The sequence below is a fragment of the Eulemur rufifrons genome, chromosome 17 (genome assembly GCF_041146395.1).
Source record: "Eulemur rufifrons isolate Redbay chromosome 17, OSU_ERuf_1, whole genome shotgun sequence".
NCBI classification, from domain to species: domain Eukaryota; kingdom Metazoa; phylum Chordata; class Mammalia; order Primates; family Lemuridae; genus Eulemur; species Eulemur rufifrons.
In genome coordinates, this window is record NC_090999.1 from 61,817,340 (window position 1) to 61,830,904 (window position 13,565).

Genomic DNA, 13,565 nt, shown 5'->3' on the forward strand with positions numbered 1-13,565 from the left:
AAAATTTTAATGGTCTATCATTGAATACAAATCATTTTGATCAAATTACACTAATATACAAGTATTGTCAAATAGGTGGTTTTTAATTTTTTTTGGACAGCCTCCCTCTTCCTAGATTATTCACATGGCATTCAATCTGACTTTCTTTCTTTCTTTCTAATTGTTTTCCTTTCTTTTCTTTGTAAGGGCTTGGTCCAAAGTTGTTAGTAAGAATGAGCAATAAGATATTAGTTCACTCCCATTCGCATAAAAATCCCTGCCACACCTGTGGGTACTGTGCCATTATTTAAATGGATAATGAAAGCCTTTATGTAACACAGATATCATACTGCTTTGTGGTCAGTTCTTGTTGTATATACCTGAAAACAGTTCTGTGTGTGGGTTTGGTATTCATTTTCTTGATTTAAAAATATAGTTAGTTAACAATAGAGAGTATGTAATATACCCCAAGGTTTTCGGAAGTGTAATTATTTCTAAGACCAGACAATGCCCTGATAATCTGATAGCTTTTAGGAGAAGAAATGCAATTAATCACATTGACAGAGAACCAAAGGATTTAACTGAAGTAGACCTTTTAGAATAGTGACATGGCAAAGGAAGTAAAAAAAATAAATAAATAAAATAAAATAGCTTAAAATTTGTGTTACACGCCTGGAGCTTTGACTTGGGGAGACAGGCGATACATGGGCAACGTATGTAACCTCAAATTCTGTATCCCCCACAATAAGATGAAAAAAATAAAAATAAAATAAAATATTTCTGCAAAAAAAATAAATAAATAAAAAATAAAATAAAATTTGTGTTACAGTTTCATGTTGTGATGGTTAGAAAACCAAATTAAAGAAAGGAAGTCAGCTTTGAAGTAAACTGGAATTTATTCAGATCTAGTATCTACCAGAAAAAAGTTCTGAGAACTGACATATATGACACACCATAAAATATTTTCTTGCACAGTTAGAGTTCTCTTTAGGGTTAGTTTTTCCAAGACATTGTGTCAGGTTTGACTCAAGACTTCGGCATTGAATTTGAACCTAATAAATCTTAATGAGTACTCTATGATGTCCTATCAAACTATCTATAAAACATAACTGGCTATTCATGGCTGAATACAAAGTAAGCTAATTTCCAAAAATTATCAGGCCATTTTAAATCTGGTAAGATTCAAAATATAGATGGAGGCAGGTTTAAGGATGTTTTGTGCATTTTCATTGTATTACAAAAGTTAAGTTTCGTGGAAAATTGCTGTTGGGTGCCTGAGCGTGCCTGTAGATGAGTTTTGAGCTCTTTAATGGCTGAGTAACTGGTATATAGTTAGAAAACTAAGTTAAGCCAGTCTTCAGTAGTTAGCTGACTTCATGTTTGTTTTATAACTCTAATCTTCTAGAAACTTTTGTCACACTTTCAACTTATGAAATATTTATGAAGTATGTAGAAAGTTACCATGATGGCTGTGAACCCAAATGATGATTCCCCTTCCCTTAGTTTCAAGGCATTTTTTCCTCACAAAAAGAAAACATAACATTTAACTTTTTCCTTAAGAATCACAAACCTATCTAACCCCCATCTGCAGAATATTATCTGGCAACTTTGAAGTACATGGTTCAAATAGAATTACTCTAATAATAGTTTTTGCAAGGTCCATGTGGGTATGTCTCATCTAACTTGGTTATTCTCCTTAGATTCAAAATTATAGCCTGCAAATTGAAAATTATATATAGCTTTTGCAAGGCAAGACCATAATTCTAGGCTTGCACTATTTTTTTTTTCAATCCCAATAAATCACACTCAAAGTAGGTCTGACACTGGACTGTCCTTTAGCTTCTGGGAGACCCCTAAGTCAGCCATTGACTAAGTGTTGCTATCTGGATTCTCAGCAGACCTTGAGACTCCACTGAGAATTTGCTCAAATTCTTCCTCATTATCCCTGGAAAATATACTTTAAGCCAACATTGACCCTCTTCTCTGCCTGCAGATCTAGTATGTCACCTGCAGAGATCCATCAGGCTTGCATCTTTCATATATATATTAGTAAAGGTCAGGATAAATCCATGTCAGAAGGTGGTAGGTGTAGGCCTCCACTATGGATACGTTTGCTGTGCCTACCTTTACATCTAAGATACACTACAAACCACTTAAATTACCTTCTGGAGCAGACGTTTAGAAATTGTGGACCACAGTACATTATTGAGTCCCATTGCCAACATATTTTAAGTGGAATGGGATGGGATAGAGTGGATAGAATAGAATACATCAAAATGTGTCGTATATTAAATTTTGTAAAACTTTTTTTAAGATACTGTAGTTCACATGTAAAATGCATTTCTTACTGTGGTTTGTTGTCAAAGGGATTGAAAGTCAGTATTCTAGAGTAGACCTGACTCCTCAATAGCCCTGGAATTGACATTTGGCCGTGGAAATCTTAGTGGGTTGTTTCTGGGAAATGCTCAGTACTTCCATTACACTTTTTCTCCCTCTCCTTTTTTCCCTCATTAAAAAACAATCCCAATGAAGTATCTTTCTGGGAATGTCACTCATAGGCAGCTTTGCTTATAAGCCACAAACCTAAATTTTTTATCAAGCCCCTGTAGCCTAGCAACTATTCTCTCCCCGCTGTGAAATCCACATCTCTCCCTACACCTTCCTTGCTCTTTAGAGAATAAAGGAGATAATAGAGGTACAGTTTCCTTTTAATTTTACTTTTAACTGTTGCATATGCTCTTAGCTAGTCCCCTAAGGACATGAACCAGAATTTTGCTTTTATTTATTCATTCAGCTAATTTATTGAGCCTGTACCATGATGGCAAAGCTTGATTCTATGTGCTTGGGATAATGCTTTCCTGTGCTCACATTCTAGCAGAGTATCAAACAATGAACAAATATGTAAACTGTATGAGGGTTTTCCAGAGAAACACAACCAATAGGAGATGTATCTATAGATATAGATATAGATGATATAAATATATACAGATATAGATATAGAGGGAGTAGAAAGAGAAAGAGAGAGAAATTGAGAGAGGGAGGGAAGAGAGAGAGACTTACTATAAGATATTGGCTCATATGATTAGGGAGGCTGAGAAGTCCTGTGATCTGCTACTTTCAGACTGGAGACCCAGGAAGGTTGGTGGCATAATGCAAAGGCTGGAGAACGAGAGGATGAAAAGAGTAGATTCCAGTCCAAATCTGATGGCCTGAAAACCAGGAATGCTGATGTCAGGAGAAGATGCATGTTCCAGCCCAGGCAGTCAGGCAGAGGGAGGTGAAGCTGACCTTCCTCCACATTTTTGCTCCGTTCAGCCCCTCAAGGGGTTGGGTGATACCCACCCACAGTAGGGAGGCCCATCTGCTTAACTCACTCCACCAACTCAAATGCTAATCCCTTCGGGAAATACCCTCACAAACACATTCGGAAATAATGTTTAATCAGATATCTGGGCATCCCTTAGCCCAGTTAAGTTGACACATAAAATTAACTATCCAATAAATTATATAGTACGTTAGATGTTGATAAGTGCTGTGAAGTAACCAAGACAGAAAAGAGGGAGAAAAAGGGAAATAGAAGATGCTGAGAGGTCCATTTTATGTGGGTTGGTCAGGACGTTTTCAGTGATAGTTTGAATGTGATGGAATTTTGAGTCTACACGTTGAAAGCAATCCCTCTCAGGGTGTGATCTGCACATTATATCAGGATAAAAGACAGGTTTTATAGCCAAATAAGTTTGGGAGGTTCTAGTATTTAAAAAACAACTTAAACATATTTCTTTACTATCTGATATTTTAGAACTTCAGATATGTGTGGGGGCTGCTATTGATAGCCATGTGCTCTTTTCCTAATGAGACTAAAAGGCATGATGGTGATGAGGATGAGGATGATGGCAGTTAATGCCTACTGAGCATGTGTATTGTGCCAGGCTCTGTGCTAGGTGCGTTGTGTGCGGGTTTCTCTCACTGGAGTGAGTGGAAGTCCCTGTGCTGTGGCTCACCTCTTTACGTCTAGCACAGTAGGTGTTCAATAGGAACACAGCCTTTGTCCCACCAACATCAAGTAATTACTTGTCAAATTGATGCATGAATTATCTTACTAAATTTCCACAATTATTCTTTATTTTTATCAGGAATTACAGCCCACAGAGGGTAAGGAGTTTAGCTAAGGTCACCCACAAGGCTCAAAAGTGATGGAATTGGAAGCTGGGCACAGATCTAATGCTCAAGCTCAGCCTCATTCAGAATATTGCCACAGGGCCCTTAGTTTCCTCCAGGGATCATATCTTAAAGAACTAGCATACCTTAGACAGACTGCTGTAAGGCAAATTATCTTTTCCCTGAAATGCGTTCTCTTCACTTGTGGATTTTCCATGCCTAGGGCTTCTTTAAAGAGAAATCCAAACCTTCAGACAAAAAGAGCAGTAGTAAAAGCGAGGGACTACTGGTCACATCAACAATTCTTTTATTGAACAAACATTAATAAATGGCCTTACTTATACCAGACCATGTGTTAGGCACTGGGGATACGGAGATAAAGAAGATAGACTGGAGTCAGTGCACTTAATAACCTCTAATGAAAGGGATAGGCATATTGCAAGTAGTAACGAAGACCCAGATGCATGAAGGAATACAGTGTGTTCAGGGTGCCCGGAAGCATGGAGAGCATTTGCTGGAAGGTGGGCAGAGGACAGGTGGTGAAGTTAACTTATGTGGTATGGAAGCCAGCTGAAGGATTTTTAGCCTTTAAATGTCATGATTATGTATGAAAATACATATCAACACACATATGTGTATATACACACATATATACATGTACACAAATATTTTTAAAATATATCTCTGGCTAGAGTGGGGGATGAATTGGAGCAGAGAGCTCTCTACCTACGAAGATGTCAAAATAGGCTCACTAAAAGAGGTGGAGTCCTCAATGAAGGCAGTGTCCTGGGAAGGATTGTAGAGAACAAATTTGATAGCAATTTAGAAGATAAAATAGTCAAGGTTTGTTGACCTATTTGGTGTTGTGTATCAGGGTAAATCTGTGTGGATGGTGGTACTGCTAATAGTAGTCAGAAGGAAAAGAAAGTTTTAGAGAAAGAATACTAAATTCAACTTTGGACAAACTGAGTTTCAGAATCTTTGGGAATCTCGAGGCCTGGAGAGACGGAAATACAGATTTGGAAACTGTTAGCCCTAAAGTGCTTGAAAGAAGGTGACAATAGAGATTATGAATTTAGGAAGGCTGTGTAAATAAAATGAATAACCCAGGACATAATCAAGTGCATTATAGACTCAGTCTCACTTGCTGCAACAAACATTTGTAACTATATCTGGAGACAGCAGCCACAGGACTAAGAATGAGTGCCCTGTTCTCTGAATTTCAAGAGCTCTGTAGGGAATGTGCTGAAGAAGTACCAAAGAGAAAAGGAAATTCCAAAATAGGATCCAAGTATGAAAATAGTGACCTAAGGTTAGGAATGCAGGCGCCCAAATGAGGGCTAGAGTGTTTCGCTGAACAATTTGCAAACCCAATCCTTAAGCCTTATCCTTACCTGTTCCACCCACAGTAGCCTAACACTGATTTGGCAGTTCTCTAAGATATGAGCCTTGTTCTCTTCTCATATGACTCTAGGTATATTTGCTGAGAACACTGTGGGTGACTATGCATGGTGGAATTAGTTTAACTCTTGTTAAGAAAGCTCAAAAACACATCAATGTTTTCTCACCAAGAAAATATTCAGATCGCTGAAATCTCCCTGCCTCGCTGGGTGTCTGTCAACTTCAGAATACAGGCCCATGTTTTAGAAATAAGACCTTTTTATTCCTCTTTTTTTCAATTTATCTTTTTTCTAATTTAAAAATAATGTGTGCCTACTGTTGGAAATAAACCCATAGATATCTTAAATGCACATTATTTCACAGTCATGTTCCTTGGTTTACATTGATGAGTTTGTTTTAGTAGTGAATCCCAAATTGTTAGAATCAGAAGGTCAGTGAGGTAAAATTAAAACAAGTACTTTAGAAGATTGTAAACACAGAATAAATTTCAGTTTCATGTAAATGGGTGTGATTTCCATAATAAAGCCTTTATTGTTGTCACTGGTACATAGCAATAAAGCCAAGACTGCAATTACAAAGAAAACAGATATTACAGCACTCAACTTTCTTAAAAATAGAAGTTAAATTCATTGAAATCATATTTTCCACTAAAAAATAAAGAGATGTGGTATATTCACAGCAGAATCTAACTCCCATGGGTAGACTTTCTTAATGATACTAGTACTAACTGATGTATCAAGTTGATGTTTTTTTTTTTCCTTTCCACAAGTAATTTCTTTCATTAAAACCTTTTCAAAGTACTTTGTTTTTCACATTAGTGACTCCTTGTTAATTTAAGCATGTAAATTAAGTACTTTGATTTGATTTTTTTTCCCTCCCTAGAGTGGAACTTCATCTTGACACAAGCTTGACTGATTTAGCAACCTCTTCTCTTTTTTCTTAATTGTAGTAAAATAGATATAACATAGAATTTAACATTCTGATCCTTTTAAGTATACAGTTCAATGTCATTAAGTACATTCACAATGTACAACTATCACCACTCTGAGTATTTCCAGAACTTTTTCCTCATCCCAAACGGAAATTCTATATCCATTAAACAACAATTCACTATTCTCTCTTCCTCCCAGCCCCTGGTACCTTCTATTCTGCTTTCTGTCTCTATGAATTTGACTATTCTAGGCACTATTCTAGTGGAATTATACAATATTTGTGCTTTTCATGCCTGACGTATTTCATTTAACAATGTTTTCAAAGGTCATCTATGTTGGCACTTATATCAGAATTTCATTCTTTTTTAGTAAGCCTGAGTGTCTCAGTCCATTCAGGCTGCTATAACAAAATATCCTAGACTGGCTAACTTATAAACAATAGGAATTTATTTCTCACAGTTATGGAGATTGAGAAGTCCAAGATCAAGGTGCCAGCAGATTCAGTGTCTGGTGAAGGCCCTGCTTTCTGGTTCATAGATGATATCTTCTCACGGTGTCCTCAAATGGTTCAAGGGCAAGACAGCTCTCTGGGGCTGCTTGGATAAGGTTGATAAGACATTCATGAGGGCTTTGCCCCACCTTGCCCCACCTCCTACTACTATTGCATTGGTGATTAGGTTTCAACATATGAAGTCTGGGGGGACATAAACATTCAGAACATAGCGCTGAGTCATATCACATTGTATGTGAATACCATATTTTATTTATCCATTCATCTGTTGATGAGCATTTGGGTTGTTTACACCTTTTGGCTATTGTGAAAAATGGTGCTGTGAACATTGATGTGCAGTACCTATTTGAGTCCCTGCCTTCAATGGTTTGGGGTATATACTTAAGAATAGAATTGTTGCATCATATAGTGATTCTATGCTTAACTTTTTGAGGTACCACCAAACTGTTTTCCACAGCAGGTGTGCCATTTTACATCCCCACCAGTAATGCACAAGGGGTCTGATTTCTCCACATCCTCACCAGTATTTACTATTTCCTGTCTTTTTGATAATAGCCATTCTAACGGGTATGAAGTGGTATCTCATTGTGGTTTTGATTTTCATTTCCCTGATGACCAATGATGTGGAGCATCTTTTCATGTGCTTATTGGCCATTTGTATATCTTTTTTAGAGAAATGGCTTTCCAGGTCTTTTGCCCATTTTTGAACCAGATTGTTTGGATTTTTGGTTGTTTAGTTGTAAGAGTTCTATGTTTATTCTGGACAGCACAGTCTTTTATGGAGATACCCTTATTCCTTAGGCCCAATACTGTGAGAACATTGAATTGACTCTGTTTTATGTTAACTAATTCACCCCTAAACATAAGTCATTTCCAACATTACCAATTATAAATGCCTTCTTCAGTCAATATTCAATTACAGACAACAGAGAAGTTAGTGGTAGTACACCAAATGTGAAATGACAGCTTAGGAAATATAAAACTAAAGTGATTTTCATTAAATGAACATTGATTTTTGATTTGCCAAATGATATTCATAGTAGCTGTTCAACAACAGCATGCTGCCCCAACCAACTCTCATCATCATCATCCCCCCCTTCTCTTTTTGCTCAGGACCCAAAAGGGGTGAAAGGTGCTTCCTCAGAGGTAGATTAGCCATAAAGCTGATGAAGCATAAGTTTCAGGGCCTCTCACCTGCATGGCCCCCTTCCAAGGTCCTGTACCTGATTATGGTTTTGCGATTTGTGTTTTGTAAAGAAACCTCTCCAAGTTTTATAAGCTTCAGGCCCATAAAATCCGGATATGTCTCTGGATATGTTTCTTCCATCTGAAATCATGTCTTAATCGTTGCACTGCTGGAAAAGCAGCCTGGGATCTATTGTTAAGTACACTTCGTTATTTATGACTAGCTTTTTTCCTTGCAGAGTTTCTGGTCTGGGGTGCCAAGCTACCACACTTTTCTGCATAATTCCAGAAAAACATGGGCGATGGGTGTTTCTAGTCAGCCCTGGTATGCTCCTTTGGCTCCTCCACTGAGCTCTGTCCACATAGCATTTGCTTTGCTCTAGGCACTTAGAGGAACATTCAGGCCAAGTTTTGAAAATTCAGTTCCTAGTTATTCATAGGAAATGTGCAGGTCCCTTTGTACTCTGCACAGAGCCATAAATAGAATTTTGTTCTTACGCAGTAGAAGAAAAGAACGCAATTGCCAGAGTTGATACCTAATCTTTGAAAAATTTTTGAACATAGCTGAGGCAGTTTCGTAAATATTAGAGTGTCTTATCAGAAGTAAAAATTAGCCTCCTGGCCCTTTATCTAATTGTATGATTTCATTAAACAAAAATGAAATTTTATAGCAACTAAATGAATTTTAATACATTCTCTCCTGTTCTACTGCAGGGCATTAATGACAAAGGAATTATTCATCTATATAAACCTTTTCTTTTATTATTTATAAGATTATTATTTCTTATATTATTATTACTATTTTCCTCATGTGGTCATAATAACAAGTCAGACAATTTGTATATATTACAATGAAGGGTATATCTGAGCAGAATATCAACACAGTCCCCTTCTAAAGCCTTCTTTCTTCTGAAAAAAATGTTCAGGTTCCCAGTTTCCCTTCCCCTCTCTCTTTCTTCCTCTTTACTTTCTCTTTTTTCTTTTCCTTTCCCTTCCCAAACAATTCCATCCTAAAGCCATTATTTGGTACAGAGCCATGTAGGCTACCACAGGAAGGCGTTCAAGCATGGGGTGTCGGAACCCAGGCGCTGTGGGGAGTGGGCTGCAGCCCAGCATGAGGTGTCAGAGCCGAGTGAGTTTGGGAGGCCATCTGGGTAAGGGAAGGGGTGACAGCAATGGGAGGTGATTACATAGGTAAGTACGTTAGGAATAATGAGAAATAGATTTCTCAGCAACAGAGAAGGGCTACACATACAGAAAAGGAGAAAATTAGAATTAACCCTGTGGTGCTGGGGTAGAATTAGAAGTATTGGTATGAACTAATGATTTCATTTTATAGAGAAAAATAGATGTGTGTTTGTGTGCGTGCACAAACACTTATATCCTCTAGCTCTACCTATTGTTAGAGCTTAGGAGCAGCAATAGCAATGCCTATACCTAGCCCCAGATCTGCTTTCTAAATATCACTCTGCTCTAAAAGAAAACAGGACTGAGGCAGGGAAAGTTTGAAACATTTTGAGCCAAAAAGCAAGCAAGTGCTAACAGAACAATGAGGACATTACAAATGGCACAGAAACCATCTTGAAGGGGCTCTCACTAGGGACAATTTGAGCATCTAAATAAATAATGATAGGAATAGATGATAACCCACTAGATAAAGTAGGAATCTGTAAGTCCATATTATAAAAGAAAACAAATGTATAAATCAAATATTTGATAAGGAAAAACATAGTTACATAGTTTCAAAGTAATGCTACACAAGGTACTTAATAATGACAAAAGGAAAAGGCTAACTTTACAAGGAGGATCTGTGCAGCTACTATCTTAATCAAGTGGCCAAACTGAGCATCTTCAATAATGGGACAAAATGAATTCTATCCTGATCTTTCAATAGCTTGAAAATCTGTGGCTGTGAAGATCTGATTCACTTTCTAAATCTTATGTAACTTGTCATTTAAGTATTAAAATCCTTTCTATAAGGTTATTATTCTGAAACCTCAATAGCGAAGAAAATTCAAAATAGACAAGCAAAAAGGGTAATGAAGTCCCTTGACCCTAAAGAAATCTGTTGAAGACAAATCACATGAGAACATTATGGATAGAATAAGCTTGGTTGATGGGAGTCAGTCACTCACTTCCTCTTTGATCTTAACCTTAGCAATAAATTTTGGGGTCGTCTTAGTTAGAAAAGGGAGGTGAGTGCATGTTTTTCCATCACACACAAATTTTATATAACTTCTATTTTTAAGTGCCTGGTCAAAATACACTAATTTCTGGAACACACTGCTGCCTACCATTTTCTCAAGATTTATGCAACTCCATAGTTGTTTGTGGAACTCTCTGAACAGTCCAGCAGGTGGCAGTCTAGGAGAGGAACAGTTATCCGTCCCCATCCCAGGCCTACCAGCAGCTCCATTTGCAAAACAGAAAGAATATGGACTCAGCAATGTGCCTTCTCTTCGCTGGCATAAGAATGTAATTTCCAAGGTTGTTCTCTCAAAATGGGTACTTAGGCATATAGAGTATCACAGAAAGGAGCCAAAAATAATTTGTGACTATGCAGTATTCTGAAGCTCAAAATTTCTTTTTTTTTTTTTTAATTTCTAGAAATTCCACTGATTTTATATCTCTTTGCCCTGATTTCTATGACATGGCTTTGGGGAGGACTGCACATGGCATACAGACACTTCTGGATGTTGGTTCTCTTTGTCATTTTCAACAGTCTGCAGGTAAGCCTTACAGTTTGGTTATGACAATGCACATTTATCCTAGTAAGTACAAAGTACAGAGTTTCAATATTAAAGATTCAAGCATCCACACATAGGTGCATTCGTGCACAAAATAATATCATACCATGCAGAGTTGTAAAATAAAATGACAGGGGACTAAATCTTTAACACTTGAAATATGGCTGAGATTCTAACTTGCTCATTATACAGATAGGGAAGACAAAATATTTACTCACCTTCATTTTGACAACAAATATCCAAGTAACTACAAAATCATAATTTTTTTCAGCAGGATTGATGTTTACGAAATTTGCAGAAAGCAGACATGTGGGATCTATGCACATATTTGGGCCATGGCTGTATCTAGAAATGAGATCAATTGAGGAGTGAAATAGATACGAGTGTTCAAGCAATCCCCTCTTAAGCCTGATGCTTAGCGAAATGAGAGTGTTTGATTCACTGAAAATGATTGACGTCTCCCAAGTCCAGCAGTGCCCAGCTTAAATTAGTTTTGTGAGCATGGTTGGAGAGCATAACTAGAAATTATATAACTGTAGCAAAAAATTAAAGCTGACTTTTTAGTGCTTTTGTCAAATGGAAAAACGTTGCACCCTGAATTAACAAATGGAACAAATGATCACATTTTCCTTATTTTCAAAAGTGAAAAGATCTGCCCTAGACTAAAATAATTTCTTAAATTTACCAAAAGTATCGATAAGTAGTCCTTATTTTGACTATCATCTTGGAAGGAGCATGTGTATAAAACATACATATGTGTGTGTGCATGTGTGTGTATATATTAATACATACATACATATATTTAGGATTGCAGCATACAATTGAAGTGTGACTCACAGGATTTTAGGTTTACGTTTTAGAACTGCAGTCTTCAACCCGTGGGCCACAGATGGATACCAGTCTGTGGCCTATTAGGCACCGGGCCACACAGCAGGAGGTGAGCGAAGCTTCATCTGTATTTACGGCCACGCCCCATCACTCAAATCGCTGCAGAATCATTCCAAAGCTATCCTTGCCTGTCCCCTATCCGTGGTGGAAACATTGTCTTCCATGAAACCGGTCCCTGGTGCCAAAAAGGTTGGAGACCATTATTTTAGAAGACGTTCTTTAGTTAAATCATAGATTACATGATGGTGCCTAATCAAAGCATATTATCAATTTAGGAAGGGAAAAATACAAAATAGCTAAAGGTTTGGAATCCAGTTGATACAAATTGATATGTAGACATCTCTCTATGGATATGGTTATAAGCGAGCACCTACTTGCAGTGTGCTAGCACTGCTGATACCAGAGAGAAGAAGACAGCCCTGCCCCTCCAGGATCTGATGATTTAAAGAGTAAACAATTAGCTCTATGGCAGGTGCCATGTAAACAAAGCATTATGAGAGTGAGTAAGGGCCTGTTTACTCCTGCATTTGAGCCGAGCCCAGCATTTGAGCTGAGCCCAAATGTGAGCCATCAGGTCACCGGCCCCATCTTGGTCACCTTTGGATCCCTAGGGCCTTAGTGGAACTAAGATCAAGGTTCAGACAGACAGCCTACAAGTGTGTTTTATTTGGCAGACACACAATGGTACACAAAAGAGGGTTTTAGATTTCCAAATATTTGCTGCAGACTTCTAAAATTGAAAAAGTTCACATTAAAAACCTGAATTTCTGACTTTTCTTTGAAGACAATATTTGCATGGCAGCAGTGTTCAAGCCCTGAGCAGAACTGATATACTTAGTTCATTCATTTTACCTGCCCCTGAGTTTGTGACCTTCCATGTTTATTAACATGTGTATGGTTACAGATGGGTATTTTGTGCAGAGATGGGTATTTCATGCAGAGATGGGTATTTCAGTTAGCCAAGGCTGCAAAAAGGGAAAGTGATTGACCTTGCCTAGATTAAGCAAAGGCTTGGGAGGGAAGGAGAAAGGTTTTGCAATTAGAAAAGTGGTAAGAAAGGAGACGGAGAGGGTAGTTTGGCTTAAGTGCAAACTTTCAGTGCTCAGAATGCTAAACTTCAGACTTTAAGCAATGGAAAGCTCTCAAAGTTCTGTTTCTTGTTTGTTTTGTTCTGATTTGTTTTTAAAATTTTGTCAATTTTTAATTTTTTTTATCTTGAATGAGGATGACATGCTTGTATCTACTCTCTAGAAGGATAACTGGAAATGTTTAGGAGAGGATATTGGAAAAAAAAAAAAAAAAAAGCAGCTCTGGGAGGGTAGTCTATTGTCATATTCCAGGCTATAGATATTCTAGCAATGTGCCTGGAATTAAAGAGTACGTGACAGGTTTGATAGTTGTTATAGAGATAAATATTTATTTTTTTTGTTTTAACTGACGCATATTCGTGGGGTACACAGTGATGTTTTGATACATATATTGTGTAGTGATCTGATCAAGGTAGTTAGCATATCCATCATCTCAAACATTTATCATTTCTTTGTGTTGGGAACATTCAATGCTAACAATAGTTAGCTATAGACATCCTATAGCACACTAAAACTTATTCTTTCTAGCTATATTTTTGTATCCTTTAACAAATCTTTCCCTATCCCCCCTTTCCCCAAGCCTTCCCAGCCTCTAGTATCTTCTGTTCTACTTTTTACTTGTGTGAGATGAATTTTTTTTTAGTTTTCATGCATGAGTGAGCACATACAGTGTTAA

At 37.4% G+C, this 13,565-nt stretch overlaps 1 protein-coding gene across 1 annotated transcript in view; it reads left to right on the plus strand.

Moving 5' to 3' along the window:
• Positions 1-13,565, plus strand: part of ADGRV1 (adhesion G protein-coupled receptor V1) — a 501,294-nt gene that overhangs the window by 440,291 nt on the left and 47,438 nt on the right. The window contains exon 87 of the mRNA XM_069492870.1: positions 10,774-10,895. Within this exon, the coding sequence (XP_069348971.1) occupies positions 10,774-10,895 (122 nt within the window). The remainder of the gene's footprint in view (positions 1-10,773; positions 10,896-13,565) is intronic.